The 14,400-nt window shown below is 46.2% G+C and overlaps 1 protein-coding gene across 1 annotated transcript in view; it reads right to left on the minus strand.

Moving 5' to 3' along the window:
- The window catches only part of TLL2 (tolloid like 2), a 106,351-nt gene that overhangs the window by 51,219 nt on the left and 40,732 nt on the right, over positions 1-14,400 (minus strand). Inside the window, exons 3-4 of the mRNA XM_069460580.1 lie at positions 12,454-12,531; positions 1,999-2,151 (exon numbers count right to left, since the gene is read on the minus strand). Coding sequence (XP_069316681.1) covers positions 1,999-2,151; positions 12,454-12,531 — 231 coding nt within the window. The remainder of the gene's footprint in view (positions 1-1,998; positions 2,152-12,453; positions 12,532-14,400) is intronic.

Below are 14,400 nucleotides of genomic sequence, written 5' to 3' on the forward strand. Positions count from 1 at the left end.
ATGAGAAAGACACAGAAAAAGCAGACATAAAAAAAGGATCGTGGGGCATGGGGGGGTCTCAGTTCTAGGGGGCTCTCGTTGCAAAACAAAAACAACAATGACAAAAGCAGCGCTGGGCAGACACCCATCCTAGTCTAGAGCGATGTGGTATCATCTTGTTCCCAAAAACACACAGAAAATAAAGAGTAACTCAGCTGTCCATTTTATTTCTGACATCTTGACACTTTTGGTTCAAATTGTTTATAGCTCACTCACTCACCAAAATAGCAATGCAACAAATTACAGAATAACAGAAATCTCTGGGTCAACAGAAGTCTAATGTACAAAACGAGTTCACTTCGATGAAGGTAATATAAATCTTTGGTCAGAAAAGCAAACCGGATCTGAAGGAAACAGCTAAGATACCAAAGAACCAACGTTCCTATTGAATTATAATTCCTCCGTTTCAATGCTTTAAGTGCCCACCTTCCTCTGCTATGAGAACAGAGTGCCTTGAGGGCAGGAGGAAGTCTTGGGGCCCCTAATTAAGTGCCTGTCGGAGGAAGCCCTGGCTTCCTGCCACAAATGGGAGCAAAGGGAACCCAGGACCTGCAGGACCTGCAGGACGGAGGAAGAGGAAGGGGGCTGGAGGAGCTCGGGCTCTCTCCCAGGCTCCAGGTCCCCGTCCCATCCGGGTCTCTCAGTTCCTTCACTAACTTACTCATCAGTGGCTTTCAGTGGCTTTGGCAAGTCCTCAGAGCATCTGCCTTCATCAACCACCTCTTACAGAGGAAGTCACAGAGCCACAGGGAGGGGAAGGACTTACAAATGGCACCAAGAGCCTGGGAAAGTCACCCAGAGAGGCCCCTCACTCAGGCATTCAACTGGCACTGGTCTCAGACCTGCGGTGTCGTGTGCCTAGTGCGTGCCGGGCCCTGTTCGAGGTGCTGGACACACAGGAGGGGAAACAAGACAGAAAAAACATCCTGCCCTGGCAGAGCTTGGGCAGAGACAAAAAATAAGCAAAGTAACTTCAGGTAATGGCAAGTGCTGTAAGGGTTATAAAGCAGGTGTCAGGACAGACGGGAGCTGGCGGGGCGGTGGGGAGTCTGGGGAGGCCTTTCTGTGATGGGTCCCCTGATGTGACACTCGAATGCTGGGAAGCAACCGGCCGGGCCAAGATGTGGGAGAGACATTCTAGGCGGACAGCAGGGCAAGTGCAAGTGTGGTGCGCTAAGGGGGCTAGGAGGGGGCATGCTGGGACGGAGCTGGGCTGGGGAGGCCGGAGCGCAGGGACAGAGGGGAGAGGGGGGAGGGCGGAAGAGGCCGGCGAGGGCTAGGGGGGCTGCCTCACAGACTACTGTCAGGAGTTTTAGTTTCACTCCAGTAGCAAATAATATCTAATTACTATGAGCCAGGCGCTATTCTAAGTGCTTTATCCGTAGTAATTCGTTTCATTTCCAAAACAACTGGATAGGGTAGAAAATATTATCACCCGCATTCACAGAAGAGGGAACTGAGGCACAGAGAGGTAAGTAATTTGCCCAGGGCGTCCTGCTGGTAATGCTGGAGGCAGGATTTGGGCCCAGGAACCCCCTGGTCTCCAGGTGGTGCACTGCTTTGGGGGGGCAGGGACCCCTGAGTCCAGGGCACTCATTCCGGCAGAGGACAGGCGAGCCACCATGTGCAGCTGCTCACGTGCTTCCATCTGCCTGGAGGGCTTGTCCTCACACACCCATTGTGCAAACCCTGTCAGTCCTTCAAGACGGGGGTCACAGGTCACTCCCCAACATGAAGCCTCAGGAACAAGGTGACCAGCTTTGAGGATATAGCCCCAACAGAGAGTGCAGTTTCCTCAGGCCTCAGGGACCAGGCCTCGCAGGCACAAGGGAGCAGGGCAGGCAGGCCCGCTGTGGTCCCTGGCATCTCTCCATCCCACCCGAGCCCTTCCTAGGACTCTCTCAACCTAGACAGGCCAAGCCCCCAGCCCCACGGCAGGCCTTGTCTGGGGCTACTGACCTGTGAAGTTCCCTCCAATGACGTAGGGGATGACTCCTCCAGGCCATATCCTCTCTGTCCTTGAAGTTGTGGCTCTTCGGACCCGGGGAGAGGACTGGGCTGCAGCATTCGAGGTCCCAGGGCTGTGCAGAAACGTGGCATTCTCCTTGCCATCTGCAAGACAGTCAGGTTACCATCTACTTTGCCCTTTGACTCCTCCTGTGAATGATGGTTAAGATTATATTATCCACGATTCCACAAAAGGAGTATTAAAACATGTGTGCTAAAGTGGGTATATGATCTGTTCAGGGTTTGGAACCCCTGGGGGTAGTTTTCTAGACGAGGGGAAGAGAAAGTGTAGTGTGTGTACTGGGCCTGTCATGGGAGTGCGTCCGGGTTGTCTGAGACCTTGAAAGAGGCCCCAGGAGGCCACAGACTCCAGTGGGCCCAGACAACTCACAGCCCTTTGGGTGGGGCCAAGATCGGGTATGCTTTCTGCTCACGGACATGGGCATGGGGGAACAAGCTGAGTCCATCCCTTGCCTTGAACCAATTCTGTCAGTGTTGCAAATTTTGAAATAATTTGCCCAGTACGACAAAGAAAGTGGACCAGTCTGTGACCCCGGAAACATAAATTCTTTGTAAGATAAACCTTGGAAAAAGCTGAGCCTCATAAACCCCCAGCTCTTCCCCGTTTGTCAGCACATCTGGACCCTCAGGACAGGAATATGGGAAACAAATGGAGGCTTGATTTAAGGCTCTGAGTCCAAGTGTTACAGCGCTGGAAATGGCAGAGGTGGGCGGTGGGGCAGAACGCCTACACCTGCGGCGACCACGCCCAGATCCGCATTCGTGTCATTCATCAGACAGTTTAAAGTTCTGTTTTCAGTCCACTTGCCTAAAATCCCTCATTATTCTCACTTGGAGCATTTTCTCTTCAGTTTTTAGACTTTTCTCCCTAAAAATCAGCTTTTGGGTTTGTCGATTCTTTTATTACATTAATTTTATTTATTTTATTACTTCCTTCTATTTTCATTTCTTTTATTTTAGTGTCTCCTTTCTAGCTTCTTCTCTTTTTTAAAAAAAAAATCGAGATACAATTCACACGCCATAATATTCCCTCCTTTAAAGTGTACAATTCAGTGGTTTTAGGTTATTAAATATGAAATGTCCGATTTCCTTAAGTATTAGGTTTGACAGTTGATATCTCTAACAGTTCACGTTGACACTTCTTGTTTTATTTTTATTATGAAGGTACATCCTCAGCATGTGCTAAGACATCAGTTGTCTTAGCACCATTTGCTGAAAAGACTAGTTTTTCTCCCTGGAATTGTCTTGGCATCCTTACCCAAAATCAATTGGCCATTGTTTCTAGCTTCTTGAGTTGAATGTTTGACACATTAATTTTATATCTTTCTTATATTCTAATATTAACATATCACAGCTAAAATTTCTCTCTGACTTCCTCTTTCCCTGCATCCCACCCTCTGACATGCACATTTTCAATGTTAGACATTGATATATTCGTAAGTTCCATTTTTCTTGATGATCAACCTGAGAATCTCTCCTCTAATAGGTGAATTACATTTATTTTATAACTGATATACCTGGACTTATTTCCTTCCTTTGGTTTTGTGCTTTCTTTTTGCCTTTCCTCTTTTTTTGCTCCTTTTCTGCTTTCTATTAGATTAAAAAAATTTTCTATATTTACTTTTTATTTCCATTATTTCCTTTCTATTCTTTAGTATTATCTTTAACTTTTAACATTCATACTTAACAAAGTATAAAGAATTAGTGAGGCCAGGTCCAGTGGCTCACACCTATAATCTTGGCACTTTAGGAGGCTGAGGTAGGAGTATAGCTTGAGGCTAGGAGTTGGAGACCAGCTTGAGCAAGAGTGAGAACCCATCTCTACAAAAAAATAGAAAAAAAAATTAGCCAGACATGGTGACGAGTGCCTGTAGTCCCAGCTACTCTGTAGGCTGAGGCAGGAGGATGCTTGATCCCGAGAGTTTGAGGTTGCAGTAAGCTACGAGGAGGCCACTGCATTTCAGCCTGGGTGACAGAGCAAGATCCTGTCTCCAAAAAAACAAACAAACAAAAAAGAGTGAGCTAGAAGACAGATTGGAAGAAATATGAATCCTTAGTCTCATTCTGAGAAACAAGGCTTTTAAAATACTTTAATTTGCATATGTAAAAAAGACTCTCCAATTTTTCATGTTATTGTTTACTTGCTTTCAAACCCCCAAATTAATCACTATTACCTATGGTTCAATTTGTTTGCAATATGGATTTATGTTTCCTTCATATTCACCCATTTCTTTCCTCACTGCTGTTTCTTACATCATCCCACTTCTCCTGTCTGGAAATGCATTTTTTAATATTCCTTCATGATAATAATAAACTCTCTCAGTATTTATCTGTAAATATCTTTTATCCTCACTCTTGGAACAAAGTTTAGCTGAGAATGTTTAGAATTCTAAGTGGACGGATATTTTTTCTTCAGAGTATTCCAGTGCCTTGTGGTCTTCATTGTTGCCAGTGGAAGGTATCTTTTTAGTGTAATGGTCGTTCCTTTACCTGTTATCTGTTTCATCTTTTGTTCTGTTTTCCTTCTTTTGTTGTCTTTAATGTTCCTCATCATCAATTATAATTGTCTAGATGTATATTTGTTTTAATTCTCTGTTTAGGACTCATTATGATTCTTGAAATTTCACATCTGCTTTCAATTTTGGAAAATTCTAATTTATGATCTGTTTGAATACTTCTTCCTTCCCAGTCTCTCTGTGAAAGTTCTTTCATTTCCTAGAATTCCTACTGTTTACACAGTGAACACTGTCATTGTATCCTCCATGTCTCTTCTTTGTTTTACATTTTATGTCTCTTTATCTCTCAGTGCTGAAATTTGTTATAACTTCCTAAGATCTATTTTCTACTTCACCTATTCTCTCTGCAGTTGTGTCTGACATACTATTTCTCTCATTCCAGCTTCAATGAATATAGTTATCATTTATAGAAGATCTGTTTAGTGCTTTTTCAAATCTGCCTTCTCTGTTTTTTTACATTGCCCTGTTTTTTCCCACTATAGTTTCAAATTCTTCCTTTGGCTCTTTACTCATTTTAGTCATATATATTAATATAATCTCCTTAAGATTGTTTCATTATTTCTACATCTTGGGATAACAATTCCCCAATTTATTGTGTCTCTACATTCCCCCTCCTGGACTAACTTTGGACTAACTTTTTGTGTTTCAAGTGTTTTCATTTTTAGGGGAGGTTATTCCTTTCCACGGGAATCCCATATGCCTTAGATCATGGGTATAACCCTGTTTTGCATTTTTTCAGGGCCCTTGGGATTCTATCGGTCCCAGATCAATTTTTATGTTACTTTCTCAGTTTAGGGTTTCTATACACAGGAAGTCTAATTTGAGAACTGACACATGCATGAGGAATAGGCTTTGGGATTCAGTTTCTCATAGAAGATATTTTACTCTCACTTAGAGCCTAGGAAAGAGAGCAGGATTTCTTGCCACACCTCTGAGCCTTTTGAGGGTATTCAACTCATACAGGATCTCAGTCTCTACTTCCTGCCTCACCTGGGACCAAGGCCACATCTCCTGTACTTAGGTGGGCATTACATGGGCATTAAAACACCAGCCTCCAGTCCCTCAAGTCCCAGTTCAGTTTCAGTGTCCTCTGCACATCTTGCCACCCTCTGAAGCTTAGTTCTATGAGTGTATGTCCCTTATTCTCTTCTGAGCATGCCATTTACCTTTCATTCCTTTTAACTTGACTCTGTATTTTAAATTTGGGGCGGGGAAAAGATTATTTTTTTTCAGCATTCCTATGCTCCTATAAGGGGTCCCTACTCATTCAGTTGATCATATTGCCAGCCCTGAAAAGTTGGTATATATCAAATAATTCATTTTTAAACCTGCTAACAATTGTTTTACTGCTAGAATTTCTTGAACAGAAGTCATACACTTGCAGTCTTGGGATAAACCCAACCCACAGATGTTTTTTGTTTGGGCTGGACACTTTTGGCCCACAGTATGTTTTTTTTAAAAATCTCACTTTGGAAGCCAACTTTTAAAAATCAAGGGATTTCACATAAGAATCCAGATTTTCTAGTTTTTCTTTAAAAATGGAAAGATCTGGCAACAGCAGGCCCATCTTCCGTCATGGCACAACTCACCAGAGTTAAGAGGCACCTGCTCCCCACAGTCAAAGTGTGTATTCCATTTGCCAGAATCTCTCTCCTGCTTCCCACTATCCCATTCAGCCCACTTCGCCCATCTACACGACCTGCCCGGCCTCCAGGACAGGTATTGCAATTTGCTATCCCAGCCCTAGATGACAACTTGCATCAAGATTTCAGATGTTGGGGGATGGACACACTTATAACTTTGACTCAAATAGTACAAAAGCAATTTATGTAACCAAAACGTTTGTACCCCCGTAATATTCTGAAATTAAAAAGATTTCAGATGTGAATTGTTCCAGTAAATCAGAAGCTCCATGAGGGCAGGAAAAGTGGCTGGCTTGTCCACCATTCTATTCTCCCACCCCACACAGTCCCTGGCTGGTAGTAAGCATTCAGTATTTTTGTGTTTTGAATGAATGAATTAAAGAAGGGATGAGCTACTCTAAAAATAAACAGCCCCACAGTCCAAACAATTCTGTGGCGGAAACCTCTCCAAAATGTTGGCAGCGCTGAAGCCCTGAATGTTTACATCCTGAGAATCACCAAGTCTTAAGTAATCACAGGCAGCGATGTAGCAAGTGGAAGTTTGTTATTCATTTCCCATATGGTTTTCAACAAGTCTCTTAATTTTCCTCTGCCACCAAATCTTTGGAGAAGGGGCAAAAATACTTCTCTATTCAAAGGAATAACACTCAGATGCCCTGTGTTTCTCAGGCAAGCTGTGCTCTGTCTATTGACACACGGGACCTGGTATTGTAAGGGCCAGTTGCACGCAGCCAAGTCAGCATGGGAAAATCTTAAGTGCACCTGGAAAGAGACTGGGGTGTAATTTCCAGAGATGGGTTATTGAATGACAGCTTCCCCTTCGGTCCAGTGAGAAATTTAATTTGCTGAGGACTCAACACAGGAAGCATTTGCCGATTAAAAATATGTCTAAACAGATGTTCTGCTTAGCCTGGAAGAAGGATCTTAATGCAACTGTCATTATTGGATTTTCTTGGATTACTACTATCTGGAATCGGAGTCCAAATAGAAGGATGTAATTATTTATCATGGCCAAGAGTCCTGCATTTGAAGAGGAGCTCAGGGGCGTCTGACAGGATTTAACACGCTGGGGGTGGAGTGGGGAGGGAGAAAGCCCATTTAAATTCTCTGGCTCTGGGAGCAGGCCCTGTGCTCTCCAAGAGAGCAAAGCAGCCGTTGCGATTCAATCTTCCATTTCCAGCTGAAGGCACAGCCATGTCACAAACAGAACCAGGCCTGACCCAGCCTTCTCAAGCGAGGAACTGCAATTTTTAGATTAGGCAAGTGGCCTCTCCCACACTGCAAATAAACACCTGACAGTCCAGCCGGCTGCATGACCCTCACTCGAGGGTGAGGGGCGAATTTGCACCTCACCTGCAGCAATCCTGAAAGATGAAAGAGGAGCCCCTTAGTAAAAAGGAGACTAGAGTATTCTGCACGATGGTTCCCAAACCTAGTTACACACTAGAATCACCTGGGGACCTTTTGAAAAATTCTGGTGTCCACCTCCCTGCCCTGAGTCTACAGCTCAATTGGCCTTACAGTGGACCTGTGGTTATTAAAGATTCCCCGGTGATTATAAACCTCAGTGAAGTTTGGGGACCACTGATACAGCCCAAAGGTTAAGATCAAGGGGTTTGGGGTCAGCGGGACTTCAGCTCAAGATAATGCTGCCATTTGCTACCTGTGTGGCTTTGGACAAACCATGTGCCCCTTGAAGCCACACTTCCTGCTGTAGGGCTGCACTGAACCAGGTAATGAATGTCAAACACCTGCGGTGAGTCAAGGCACCATGTGAGCTGCCGTGGTAGCCATAGTCTGCATTACGAACAGGCTAAAAAGAGAGCCCGAAATTCACCGGGCTCAGTGGTTACACCAGGTATGCTGACATAGTGACATCAGGGATTCCAGCATTGAGTGGTGTTTTGCACCCAGGTTTTGGGGATGTCTGTTCTCTAATTCAACCTGATTCCAATATTATTTGCTTCAGCACAAAGCCCTTGGGGACTGTTACTGAAAGTGAAAGGTCCATTCTCTTTACGAATATGGTTCTAGAAATCAGGCTTCATCAAAACAGCCACAGCTTCATCCATGGAGCAGTTGCACACTCCATTTCATTAATCCCATTATCAGCCCTGAAATGCATGCTGTGTTCTCCTCTGGGGAGGGTGGGGAGATCCTCTGACCAAAGTGTCTGCTGGTGGGGGGGGGGATGCTGAGTGAGCATTTCGGCAGTTCACCCCTCCCCAGATTTGGAGGCACAAATCCCACCGTCAGGGCTGAGGGGAGCCACATAAAGCCAGGAAATAAACCTGCTGCTGAAACCAGTGGGCTGGGGCTTCCTTCAGATCCTTTCTCCTGCTTGGGCGGTCTCTTCTTCTGGGGGTGGCAGAAGGGGGGCAAGTTGTGATTAAAGAGGAATCTGAGATTGACACAACTTGTCTTATCTTTAATTCAAACAAAAATAAGAGGCCCTCCCTGCTGGCACTCAGCAGTGTTCTCAAAGGATGGGGTGGGAAGGATGGAGGGATGTGCTAGAAGAGCCTGCCTTTGCCTGACCTTGGGGTCTCCTCCATCCTCAGGACTGCCCTGGATGCTTAAAGCCCTGCTTGTCTGCTGCTGTTACGCAGACTGGAGAGCTTGGCCTAGGCTTGACATTCACTTTCCTCTTCAAACAAACCAGTCGTTCGAGGGGCTGCAGACTATGGATTTAGCCAGCTTTGGGGGTATGGGAGGTGCGGTGGGGGAAGTGCTATCATCGTCCTCCCTAAAAGCCCAAGAAGATCCCTTGTTGCCATGTGGATCCCAACTAGAGGCAGAGCCGTAATGAGCTGCAGCAGCCTGATTCCTTCCTGTCCTCTGTAATTGTTTCTGTGCAGCTGTTGAACAGCTGTGGAATCTCAGTCCAGAGGTAGATGATGCACTTTCCACACTGAATAACATGATTCTTGGAGGTGGAGGTGGGGAGGAATACACGAAAGAGCTACATTCACTGAGCATCTCTGAAGTTCCAGATGCCCAGCTATGCATTTTACATAAAGATTATTTCTAATTCTCTCTAAACCTCATATGAGGAGTTGGGTAACTTATCCAGTCATAGCTACTGAGTGGCTGAGCTGGGATTCAAAGCCAAGGTGTATCTGACAGTCCAAGTTGATGGTTGGGTTATTTTATACCCAACATACTAGTAAATATCAAAAACTCTGACAGTTCCATTGCTGTGGAGCAAATAAGAGGCAATGAGGGAAGGCGGTAGGTAGATAGTCTCCAAATATGGCCTCCAAGTCCCTTGATCCATCAGGTCTTGCCACTTCTCCCATGAAGGAGTGGAATCTATTTCCCTCTCCTTGAACCTGGGCCAGGCTTTGGCCTGTTTTGACCAATAGAATATGGCAGAAGTAGCATTCTTAGAGTTTTGAATCCAGGCCTTTCATGGACTGGCAGCTTCTGCTTCCTCCCTCTGGGAAGCCAGCTACCTGCTATAAAAAGTCCCAGGTTAGACAACTGAATGGTGAAAGTCCATGTGGAGAGAGGGGCCACTGCATCACCAGGTATGAGACTAAAGTTTTTTTGCACCTTCCAGCCCAGTCCACTGGCTAGATGACTACAGTCAAATGAGTGATCCCAGCCAACATCAGCCGAAGAACCATCCCACTGAGCCAAATCAATCCACAGAATCATGAAAGATAACAAATTACTGTTTGAGGTCACTAAGTTTGGGGATGGTTTTTATGCAACAATAAATCACATCACATAAATAAGGAAGGAAAAAATGAATGTGGCATCTACATCCCTGCAGTGTGATAGCAAACCCCGCCGGTCTCATCCCCACACCCCTTGCTCCATTTTTTCCACTTAAGTGCTGGTCACCTGTAGCCACATGAAGTGCCACTGAGTTTACAAGATGTCTAAGGAGCCTGGAAATTCATAAGTCAAAATACCCTTAAATAAGCAAAGCAGAACAATACAGATTCAAAAAGGAGCCCTGCACATGATCCCAGCAACAAGCTGTGTAGCTAAGAAACAAATGCAGATTTGTCAAATGGTGGTGGGGTGGGCAGTGGGGACAAAGGAATCTGCCTCACCCTAAAAGAAGTCAAATTGATAAGAGTAGAATCAGCAACGCAATAAAATAAATGGGCAAAGGACAGGAGAAGCAGGTTCTAGAAGTACACACCCAAATCACCAACAAACATGGGAAAAGATGTTCAAAGGCACGAATACTCAGAGAAATACAAATTAGATAATAAGCCATTGCTTCCTTTTTAAAAAACACTGATAATACCCAGTGCTAGTGAGGATATGGGGAAAGGCTTATAAGTTGCTCTGGAAATGTGAATTGTTGCACCTTTTGAAACACAACCTAGCAACATCTATTAAAAACATACTACGGGTGGGGCATAGTGGCTCACGACTGTAATCCTGGCACTCTGGAAGCCGAGGTGGGAGGATCGCTTGAGCTCAGGAGTTCAAGACCAGCCTGAGCAAGAGTGAGACCCTGTCTCTGCTAAAAATAGGAAAACTAGCCAGGCGCAGAGGTGCACGCCTATAGTCTCAGTCACCCAGGAGGCTGAAGCAGGAGGATCAGTTAAGCCCAGGAGTTTGGGATTTCTGTGAGCTATGATGATGCCACTGCACTCTAGCCTGGAAGACAGAGTGAGACTCTGTCTCAAAAAAAAAAAACTAACATATTAAGTGCGTAAGGATATATGTTCAGGAATGTTACTCCAGGTATCGTTCATGACAGCAAAAGCTTGAATTGAAGTGAATGTTAATTGATAAGAGAATGACTGAAAATATTATGGTCCAGCCATACCAGGAATATTTTGGAACCATTCAAAAGAATAAATTGAAGTTATAACAAGTGCCTTGGAGGGGTTTCCCGTGGGGTATTGCTGAGAAAAGCACAATGCATTAAAAATGTGTATCAAATAGGATCTTATTTTTTAAAAATAATAACAAAGCCTGTATCTGTATTTATGTTTATATGTATGTTTATATACGTATATCTCTACATAAATGAATATGTCAACATATGTGCATGGAAAAAAATATGAAAGGTGCGTACAAGGTCATTAACATGCTTACCTTGGACAGAGTAGAGGGGTGATATGTCAAAAAAAGGAACCAAAGGAGGTAGCCAAATTAAAAGGAAAAGAAAAAAAAGACAACACTAAAAAAAATGTATACGATAATATCACGTTTATACATTTGTGTGAAATTATATATATGCCATGTGTATGTAAAAATATAAAATAGCTTGAAAGCAAAAACATAAAATAAAGCAAATAATGATTTCTATCTCATCCCTACATAGGTATCCCCAAAATACGGGATTCTGGCATGTAAAAATGATTCCTTTTGCTCTGCAGCGACTTCTCGTAGAAGTGCTGCTGCCGACTGCGAGTCCCAATTCCCGCAGGGCGCAGGCCAGCCCAGCAGCCTCTCTCCTGCAGCACCGTTTCTGAAACGGAAAACTTCTCCAAAACATGGGATGCTTCCAGTGATCTCCAGGCTAGAAACTCTAAGAACTGGCAGGCCACGCTCACGTCTGAGCGTCTGTGTGCAGGCGGGCTCCGGGCTGACAGGTGCCCCCTGCCCACAAGCAACCAGCCCCTCCTCACCTGTCCCCACTCCCCCAGCAGCCCAGGGGGTCTCTAGTCTACGCAACCCCCAGCTTCATTTCCCCTCCTTGCCTCCCACACCCCCTATTCTCTCAGACACCCAGTTCCCCAAACCACAGCATCTCCCCCGTCAGGCCTTCAGGGGCTTCAACTCACAAGCCACTCACTGGAGAGGAAAGTGCCCCCACGAGAGCGGAGTTTGCCTGAGGGCCACGTGGTCCCTGACCACCAAATGCCGCCCTTCCATCCCTCCTTCTGGCAGCAAGCCAGCCCCACGCAGCAGAGGAAACACTCCCCCCACACCACTGTGTCCGCAGACGTCAGTGCCTCTAGTCCATTTTAGCCGCTGAGGTAGGAAAAGGGGCAACACGAGCTCTCCAAGGCCAGGGGCTGGGGAAGGGGGAAGTGGGAGTGACTACTGAATGGGTGCAGGGTCTCCTCTGGGGGTGACGAAAAAGTGCTGGAGCTAGACAGCGGTGAGGGTTACACGACATTGTGAACGTACTTACTGCCACTAAATGGTACACTCTAAGATGGTTAAAATGGTAAACCTATGTTATGTGTATTTTTCCACAACTGAAAAAAACAAAAGGTACCCAAAGACCTGGTGGAGCCTCATATTACCCTTTCGAGCTTCCTCGACGCTGGTGTTCGTGGCTGTGGCGTTTGGCCAGTTCTCAGACGGCTGCTCTCCAAGCCCACCTGTAGGAACGGAGAAGGAAGGAGCATGAGGATGCATCATGAGGGAGCAAACCCGGCCACCTGGGCGATGATCAGAATCACTGTGCATCAGTAAGATCTGTCCAGCAAAGGTTTGCTGGGCACCGACCACATGCCGGGCACTGTGCTAGACACAAGGGCAAAGGTGAACCTGCGTTGTATAACCACACACATCACTCACAATGAATAAAGGTCTTACTCTCTTTGATCAGCTTAAGGGCACTCAGAGTCAAATTTACAAAGTTAACACGCAACCCCAAAGTCAGCTTTCTCACCCCACCTGCATAAGAAAGGCCAAATGCAAAGAGGACCCCTGTGGGTCGGGAGTCCAGCACCGCTGCAGAACACATGAATGGTCAGTGACTGCTGTCTTGGTATCCGGGGCACTCTTGGGCTTTCTGGTTTCCTCCTGGGGGTGAGTCCCCTTTAGAAACTGCTGTCTTTATTTTATAAATTAGACTCTGTAGACACTGTATCCACCAAGGACAGTGGTGCTTGCACATGTTTGCAGCAGCCATCATCCATAAACCGTGTTAGCAGCCGTCTCCATCAGGAAGATGGTCAATCACCAAATATATATTTGACCTACTGTGTGCCAGGTATAGGTCCAAGCACTGTGGATCCAGCACTAAGCAAGACAGACGTGTTCCTGCCCTCAAGATGTGTCTGTTCTAAATGGGGAGGTAGCTGATAAATGGCAAGTAAGAAAATAAATGAATAAGATAATTACAGGTTGGGAAAATGCTCCAAAGCAGTGCATCAGGTAATTCTGTGTATGGCAGAGCGTGGTTGGAAGGAGGGGGCCCTCGGGGAGGTGGTGTTGGGGGTCAGATCTGAAAGGCAGGAAGATCCATGTGGCTGTGCGTGGAGATCTGGGCCAGGCACCCCAGCAGAGGAAGGATGGGGAAAGAGCCCAGGGCGGGTCTGAGCTCACCACGGGGAGGGGACACTGGCCAGAGAGGGAGGCCAGGCCCACAGAGCCTTGCCAGCCAGGCGGTGTCCTTTGACTTTATTCTGTTTGTCACGGGAGGGTTTAAAGCAGGAGAGGGATGTGTTTTTATTTGTGTTTTACTGAGAGTGCTCTGGAGTACGGGCAAAAGGGGAAGCTGGGTGAACAGTTAGGGGCCTTGGAAGAGTCCAGGTGAGAGACGGTGGTGGCGCGGACCCGACACCGCAAGAGAGGTGCTGGGCCCTGCTGTGTCAGGGATTTAGTTGCAGGCAGAGCTAACGGGACGGGCTGATGGGTTCCATGTGAGGGCTGAGAGGGGCCACCAATGACTCCTGTACTTGGGGTTTGAGCAACTGGGTGGTAGTGACACCTGGGAGCAGATTTGAGGACAAAGACTATGTCCAGGAGAGATTATTATGCACATGGAACCACATCGAAACAACCAAAGGACAATCTCTTTATAAACAAAAAAATATTTCTTGCATTTGTTTAAAAACTTGTAGGTTCCAGAGCAGTTCCTGGTATATCCTTTGACCCTGATGAGAACACGCTGTGGCAGCTACAGTGTAACCCCATTTTCCAGAGAAGGAAACTGAGGCCCAAAATGATCAGCCCAGAGGTACCCAGCCCACGAGGGGAGCTGCGGGGTCAGGACACATCTCCTGGTCAGAAAGCCCACGATCTTCCCTGTGCCCACAGCCAGCAGCTTCCAGCACTGCCCAGCCGAGGTGCACGCGGCACCCCGCTCCCCGACGTGGAACCCACTCTGGGTCCAGACAAGCCTGGAGACAGCCATGTGGTCCCACATCCCAACATGCAGGCCACCCCCTCCCTCTGCGTGATGGTGACTGTGCTGCTGGCAGTGGCTGCAGCTTCCAGGCCTCCTGTAGAGAAGGTCCCGC

This window comes from Eulemur rufifrons, chromosome 28 (genome assembly GCF_041146395.1).
Source record: "Eulemur rufifrons isolate Redbay chromosome 28, OSU_ERuf_1, whole genome shotgun sequence".
NCBI classification, from domain to species: Eukaryota; Metazoa; Chordata; class Mammalia; order Primates; family Lemuridae; genus Eulemur; species Eulemur rufifrons.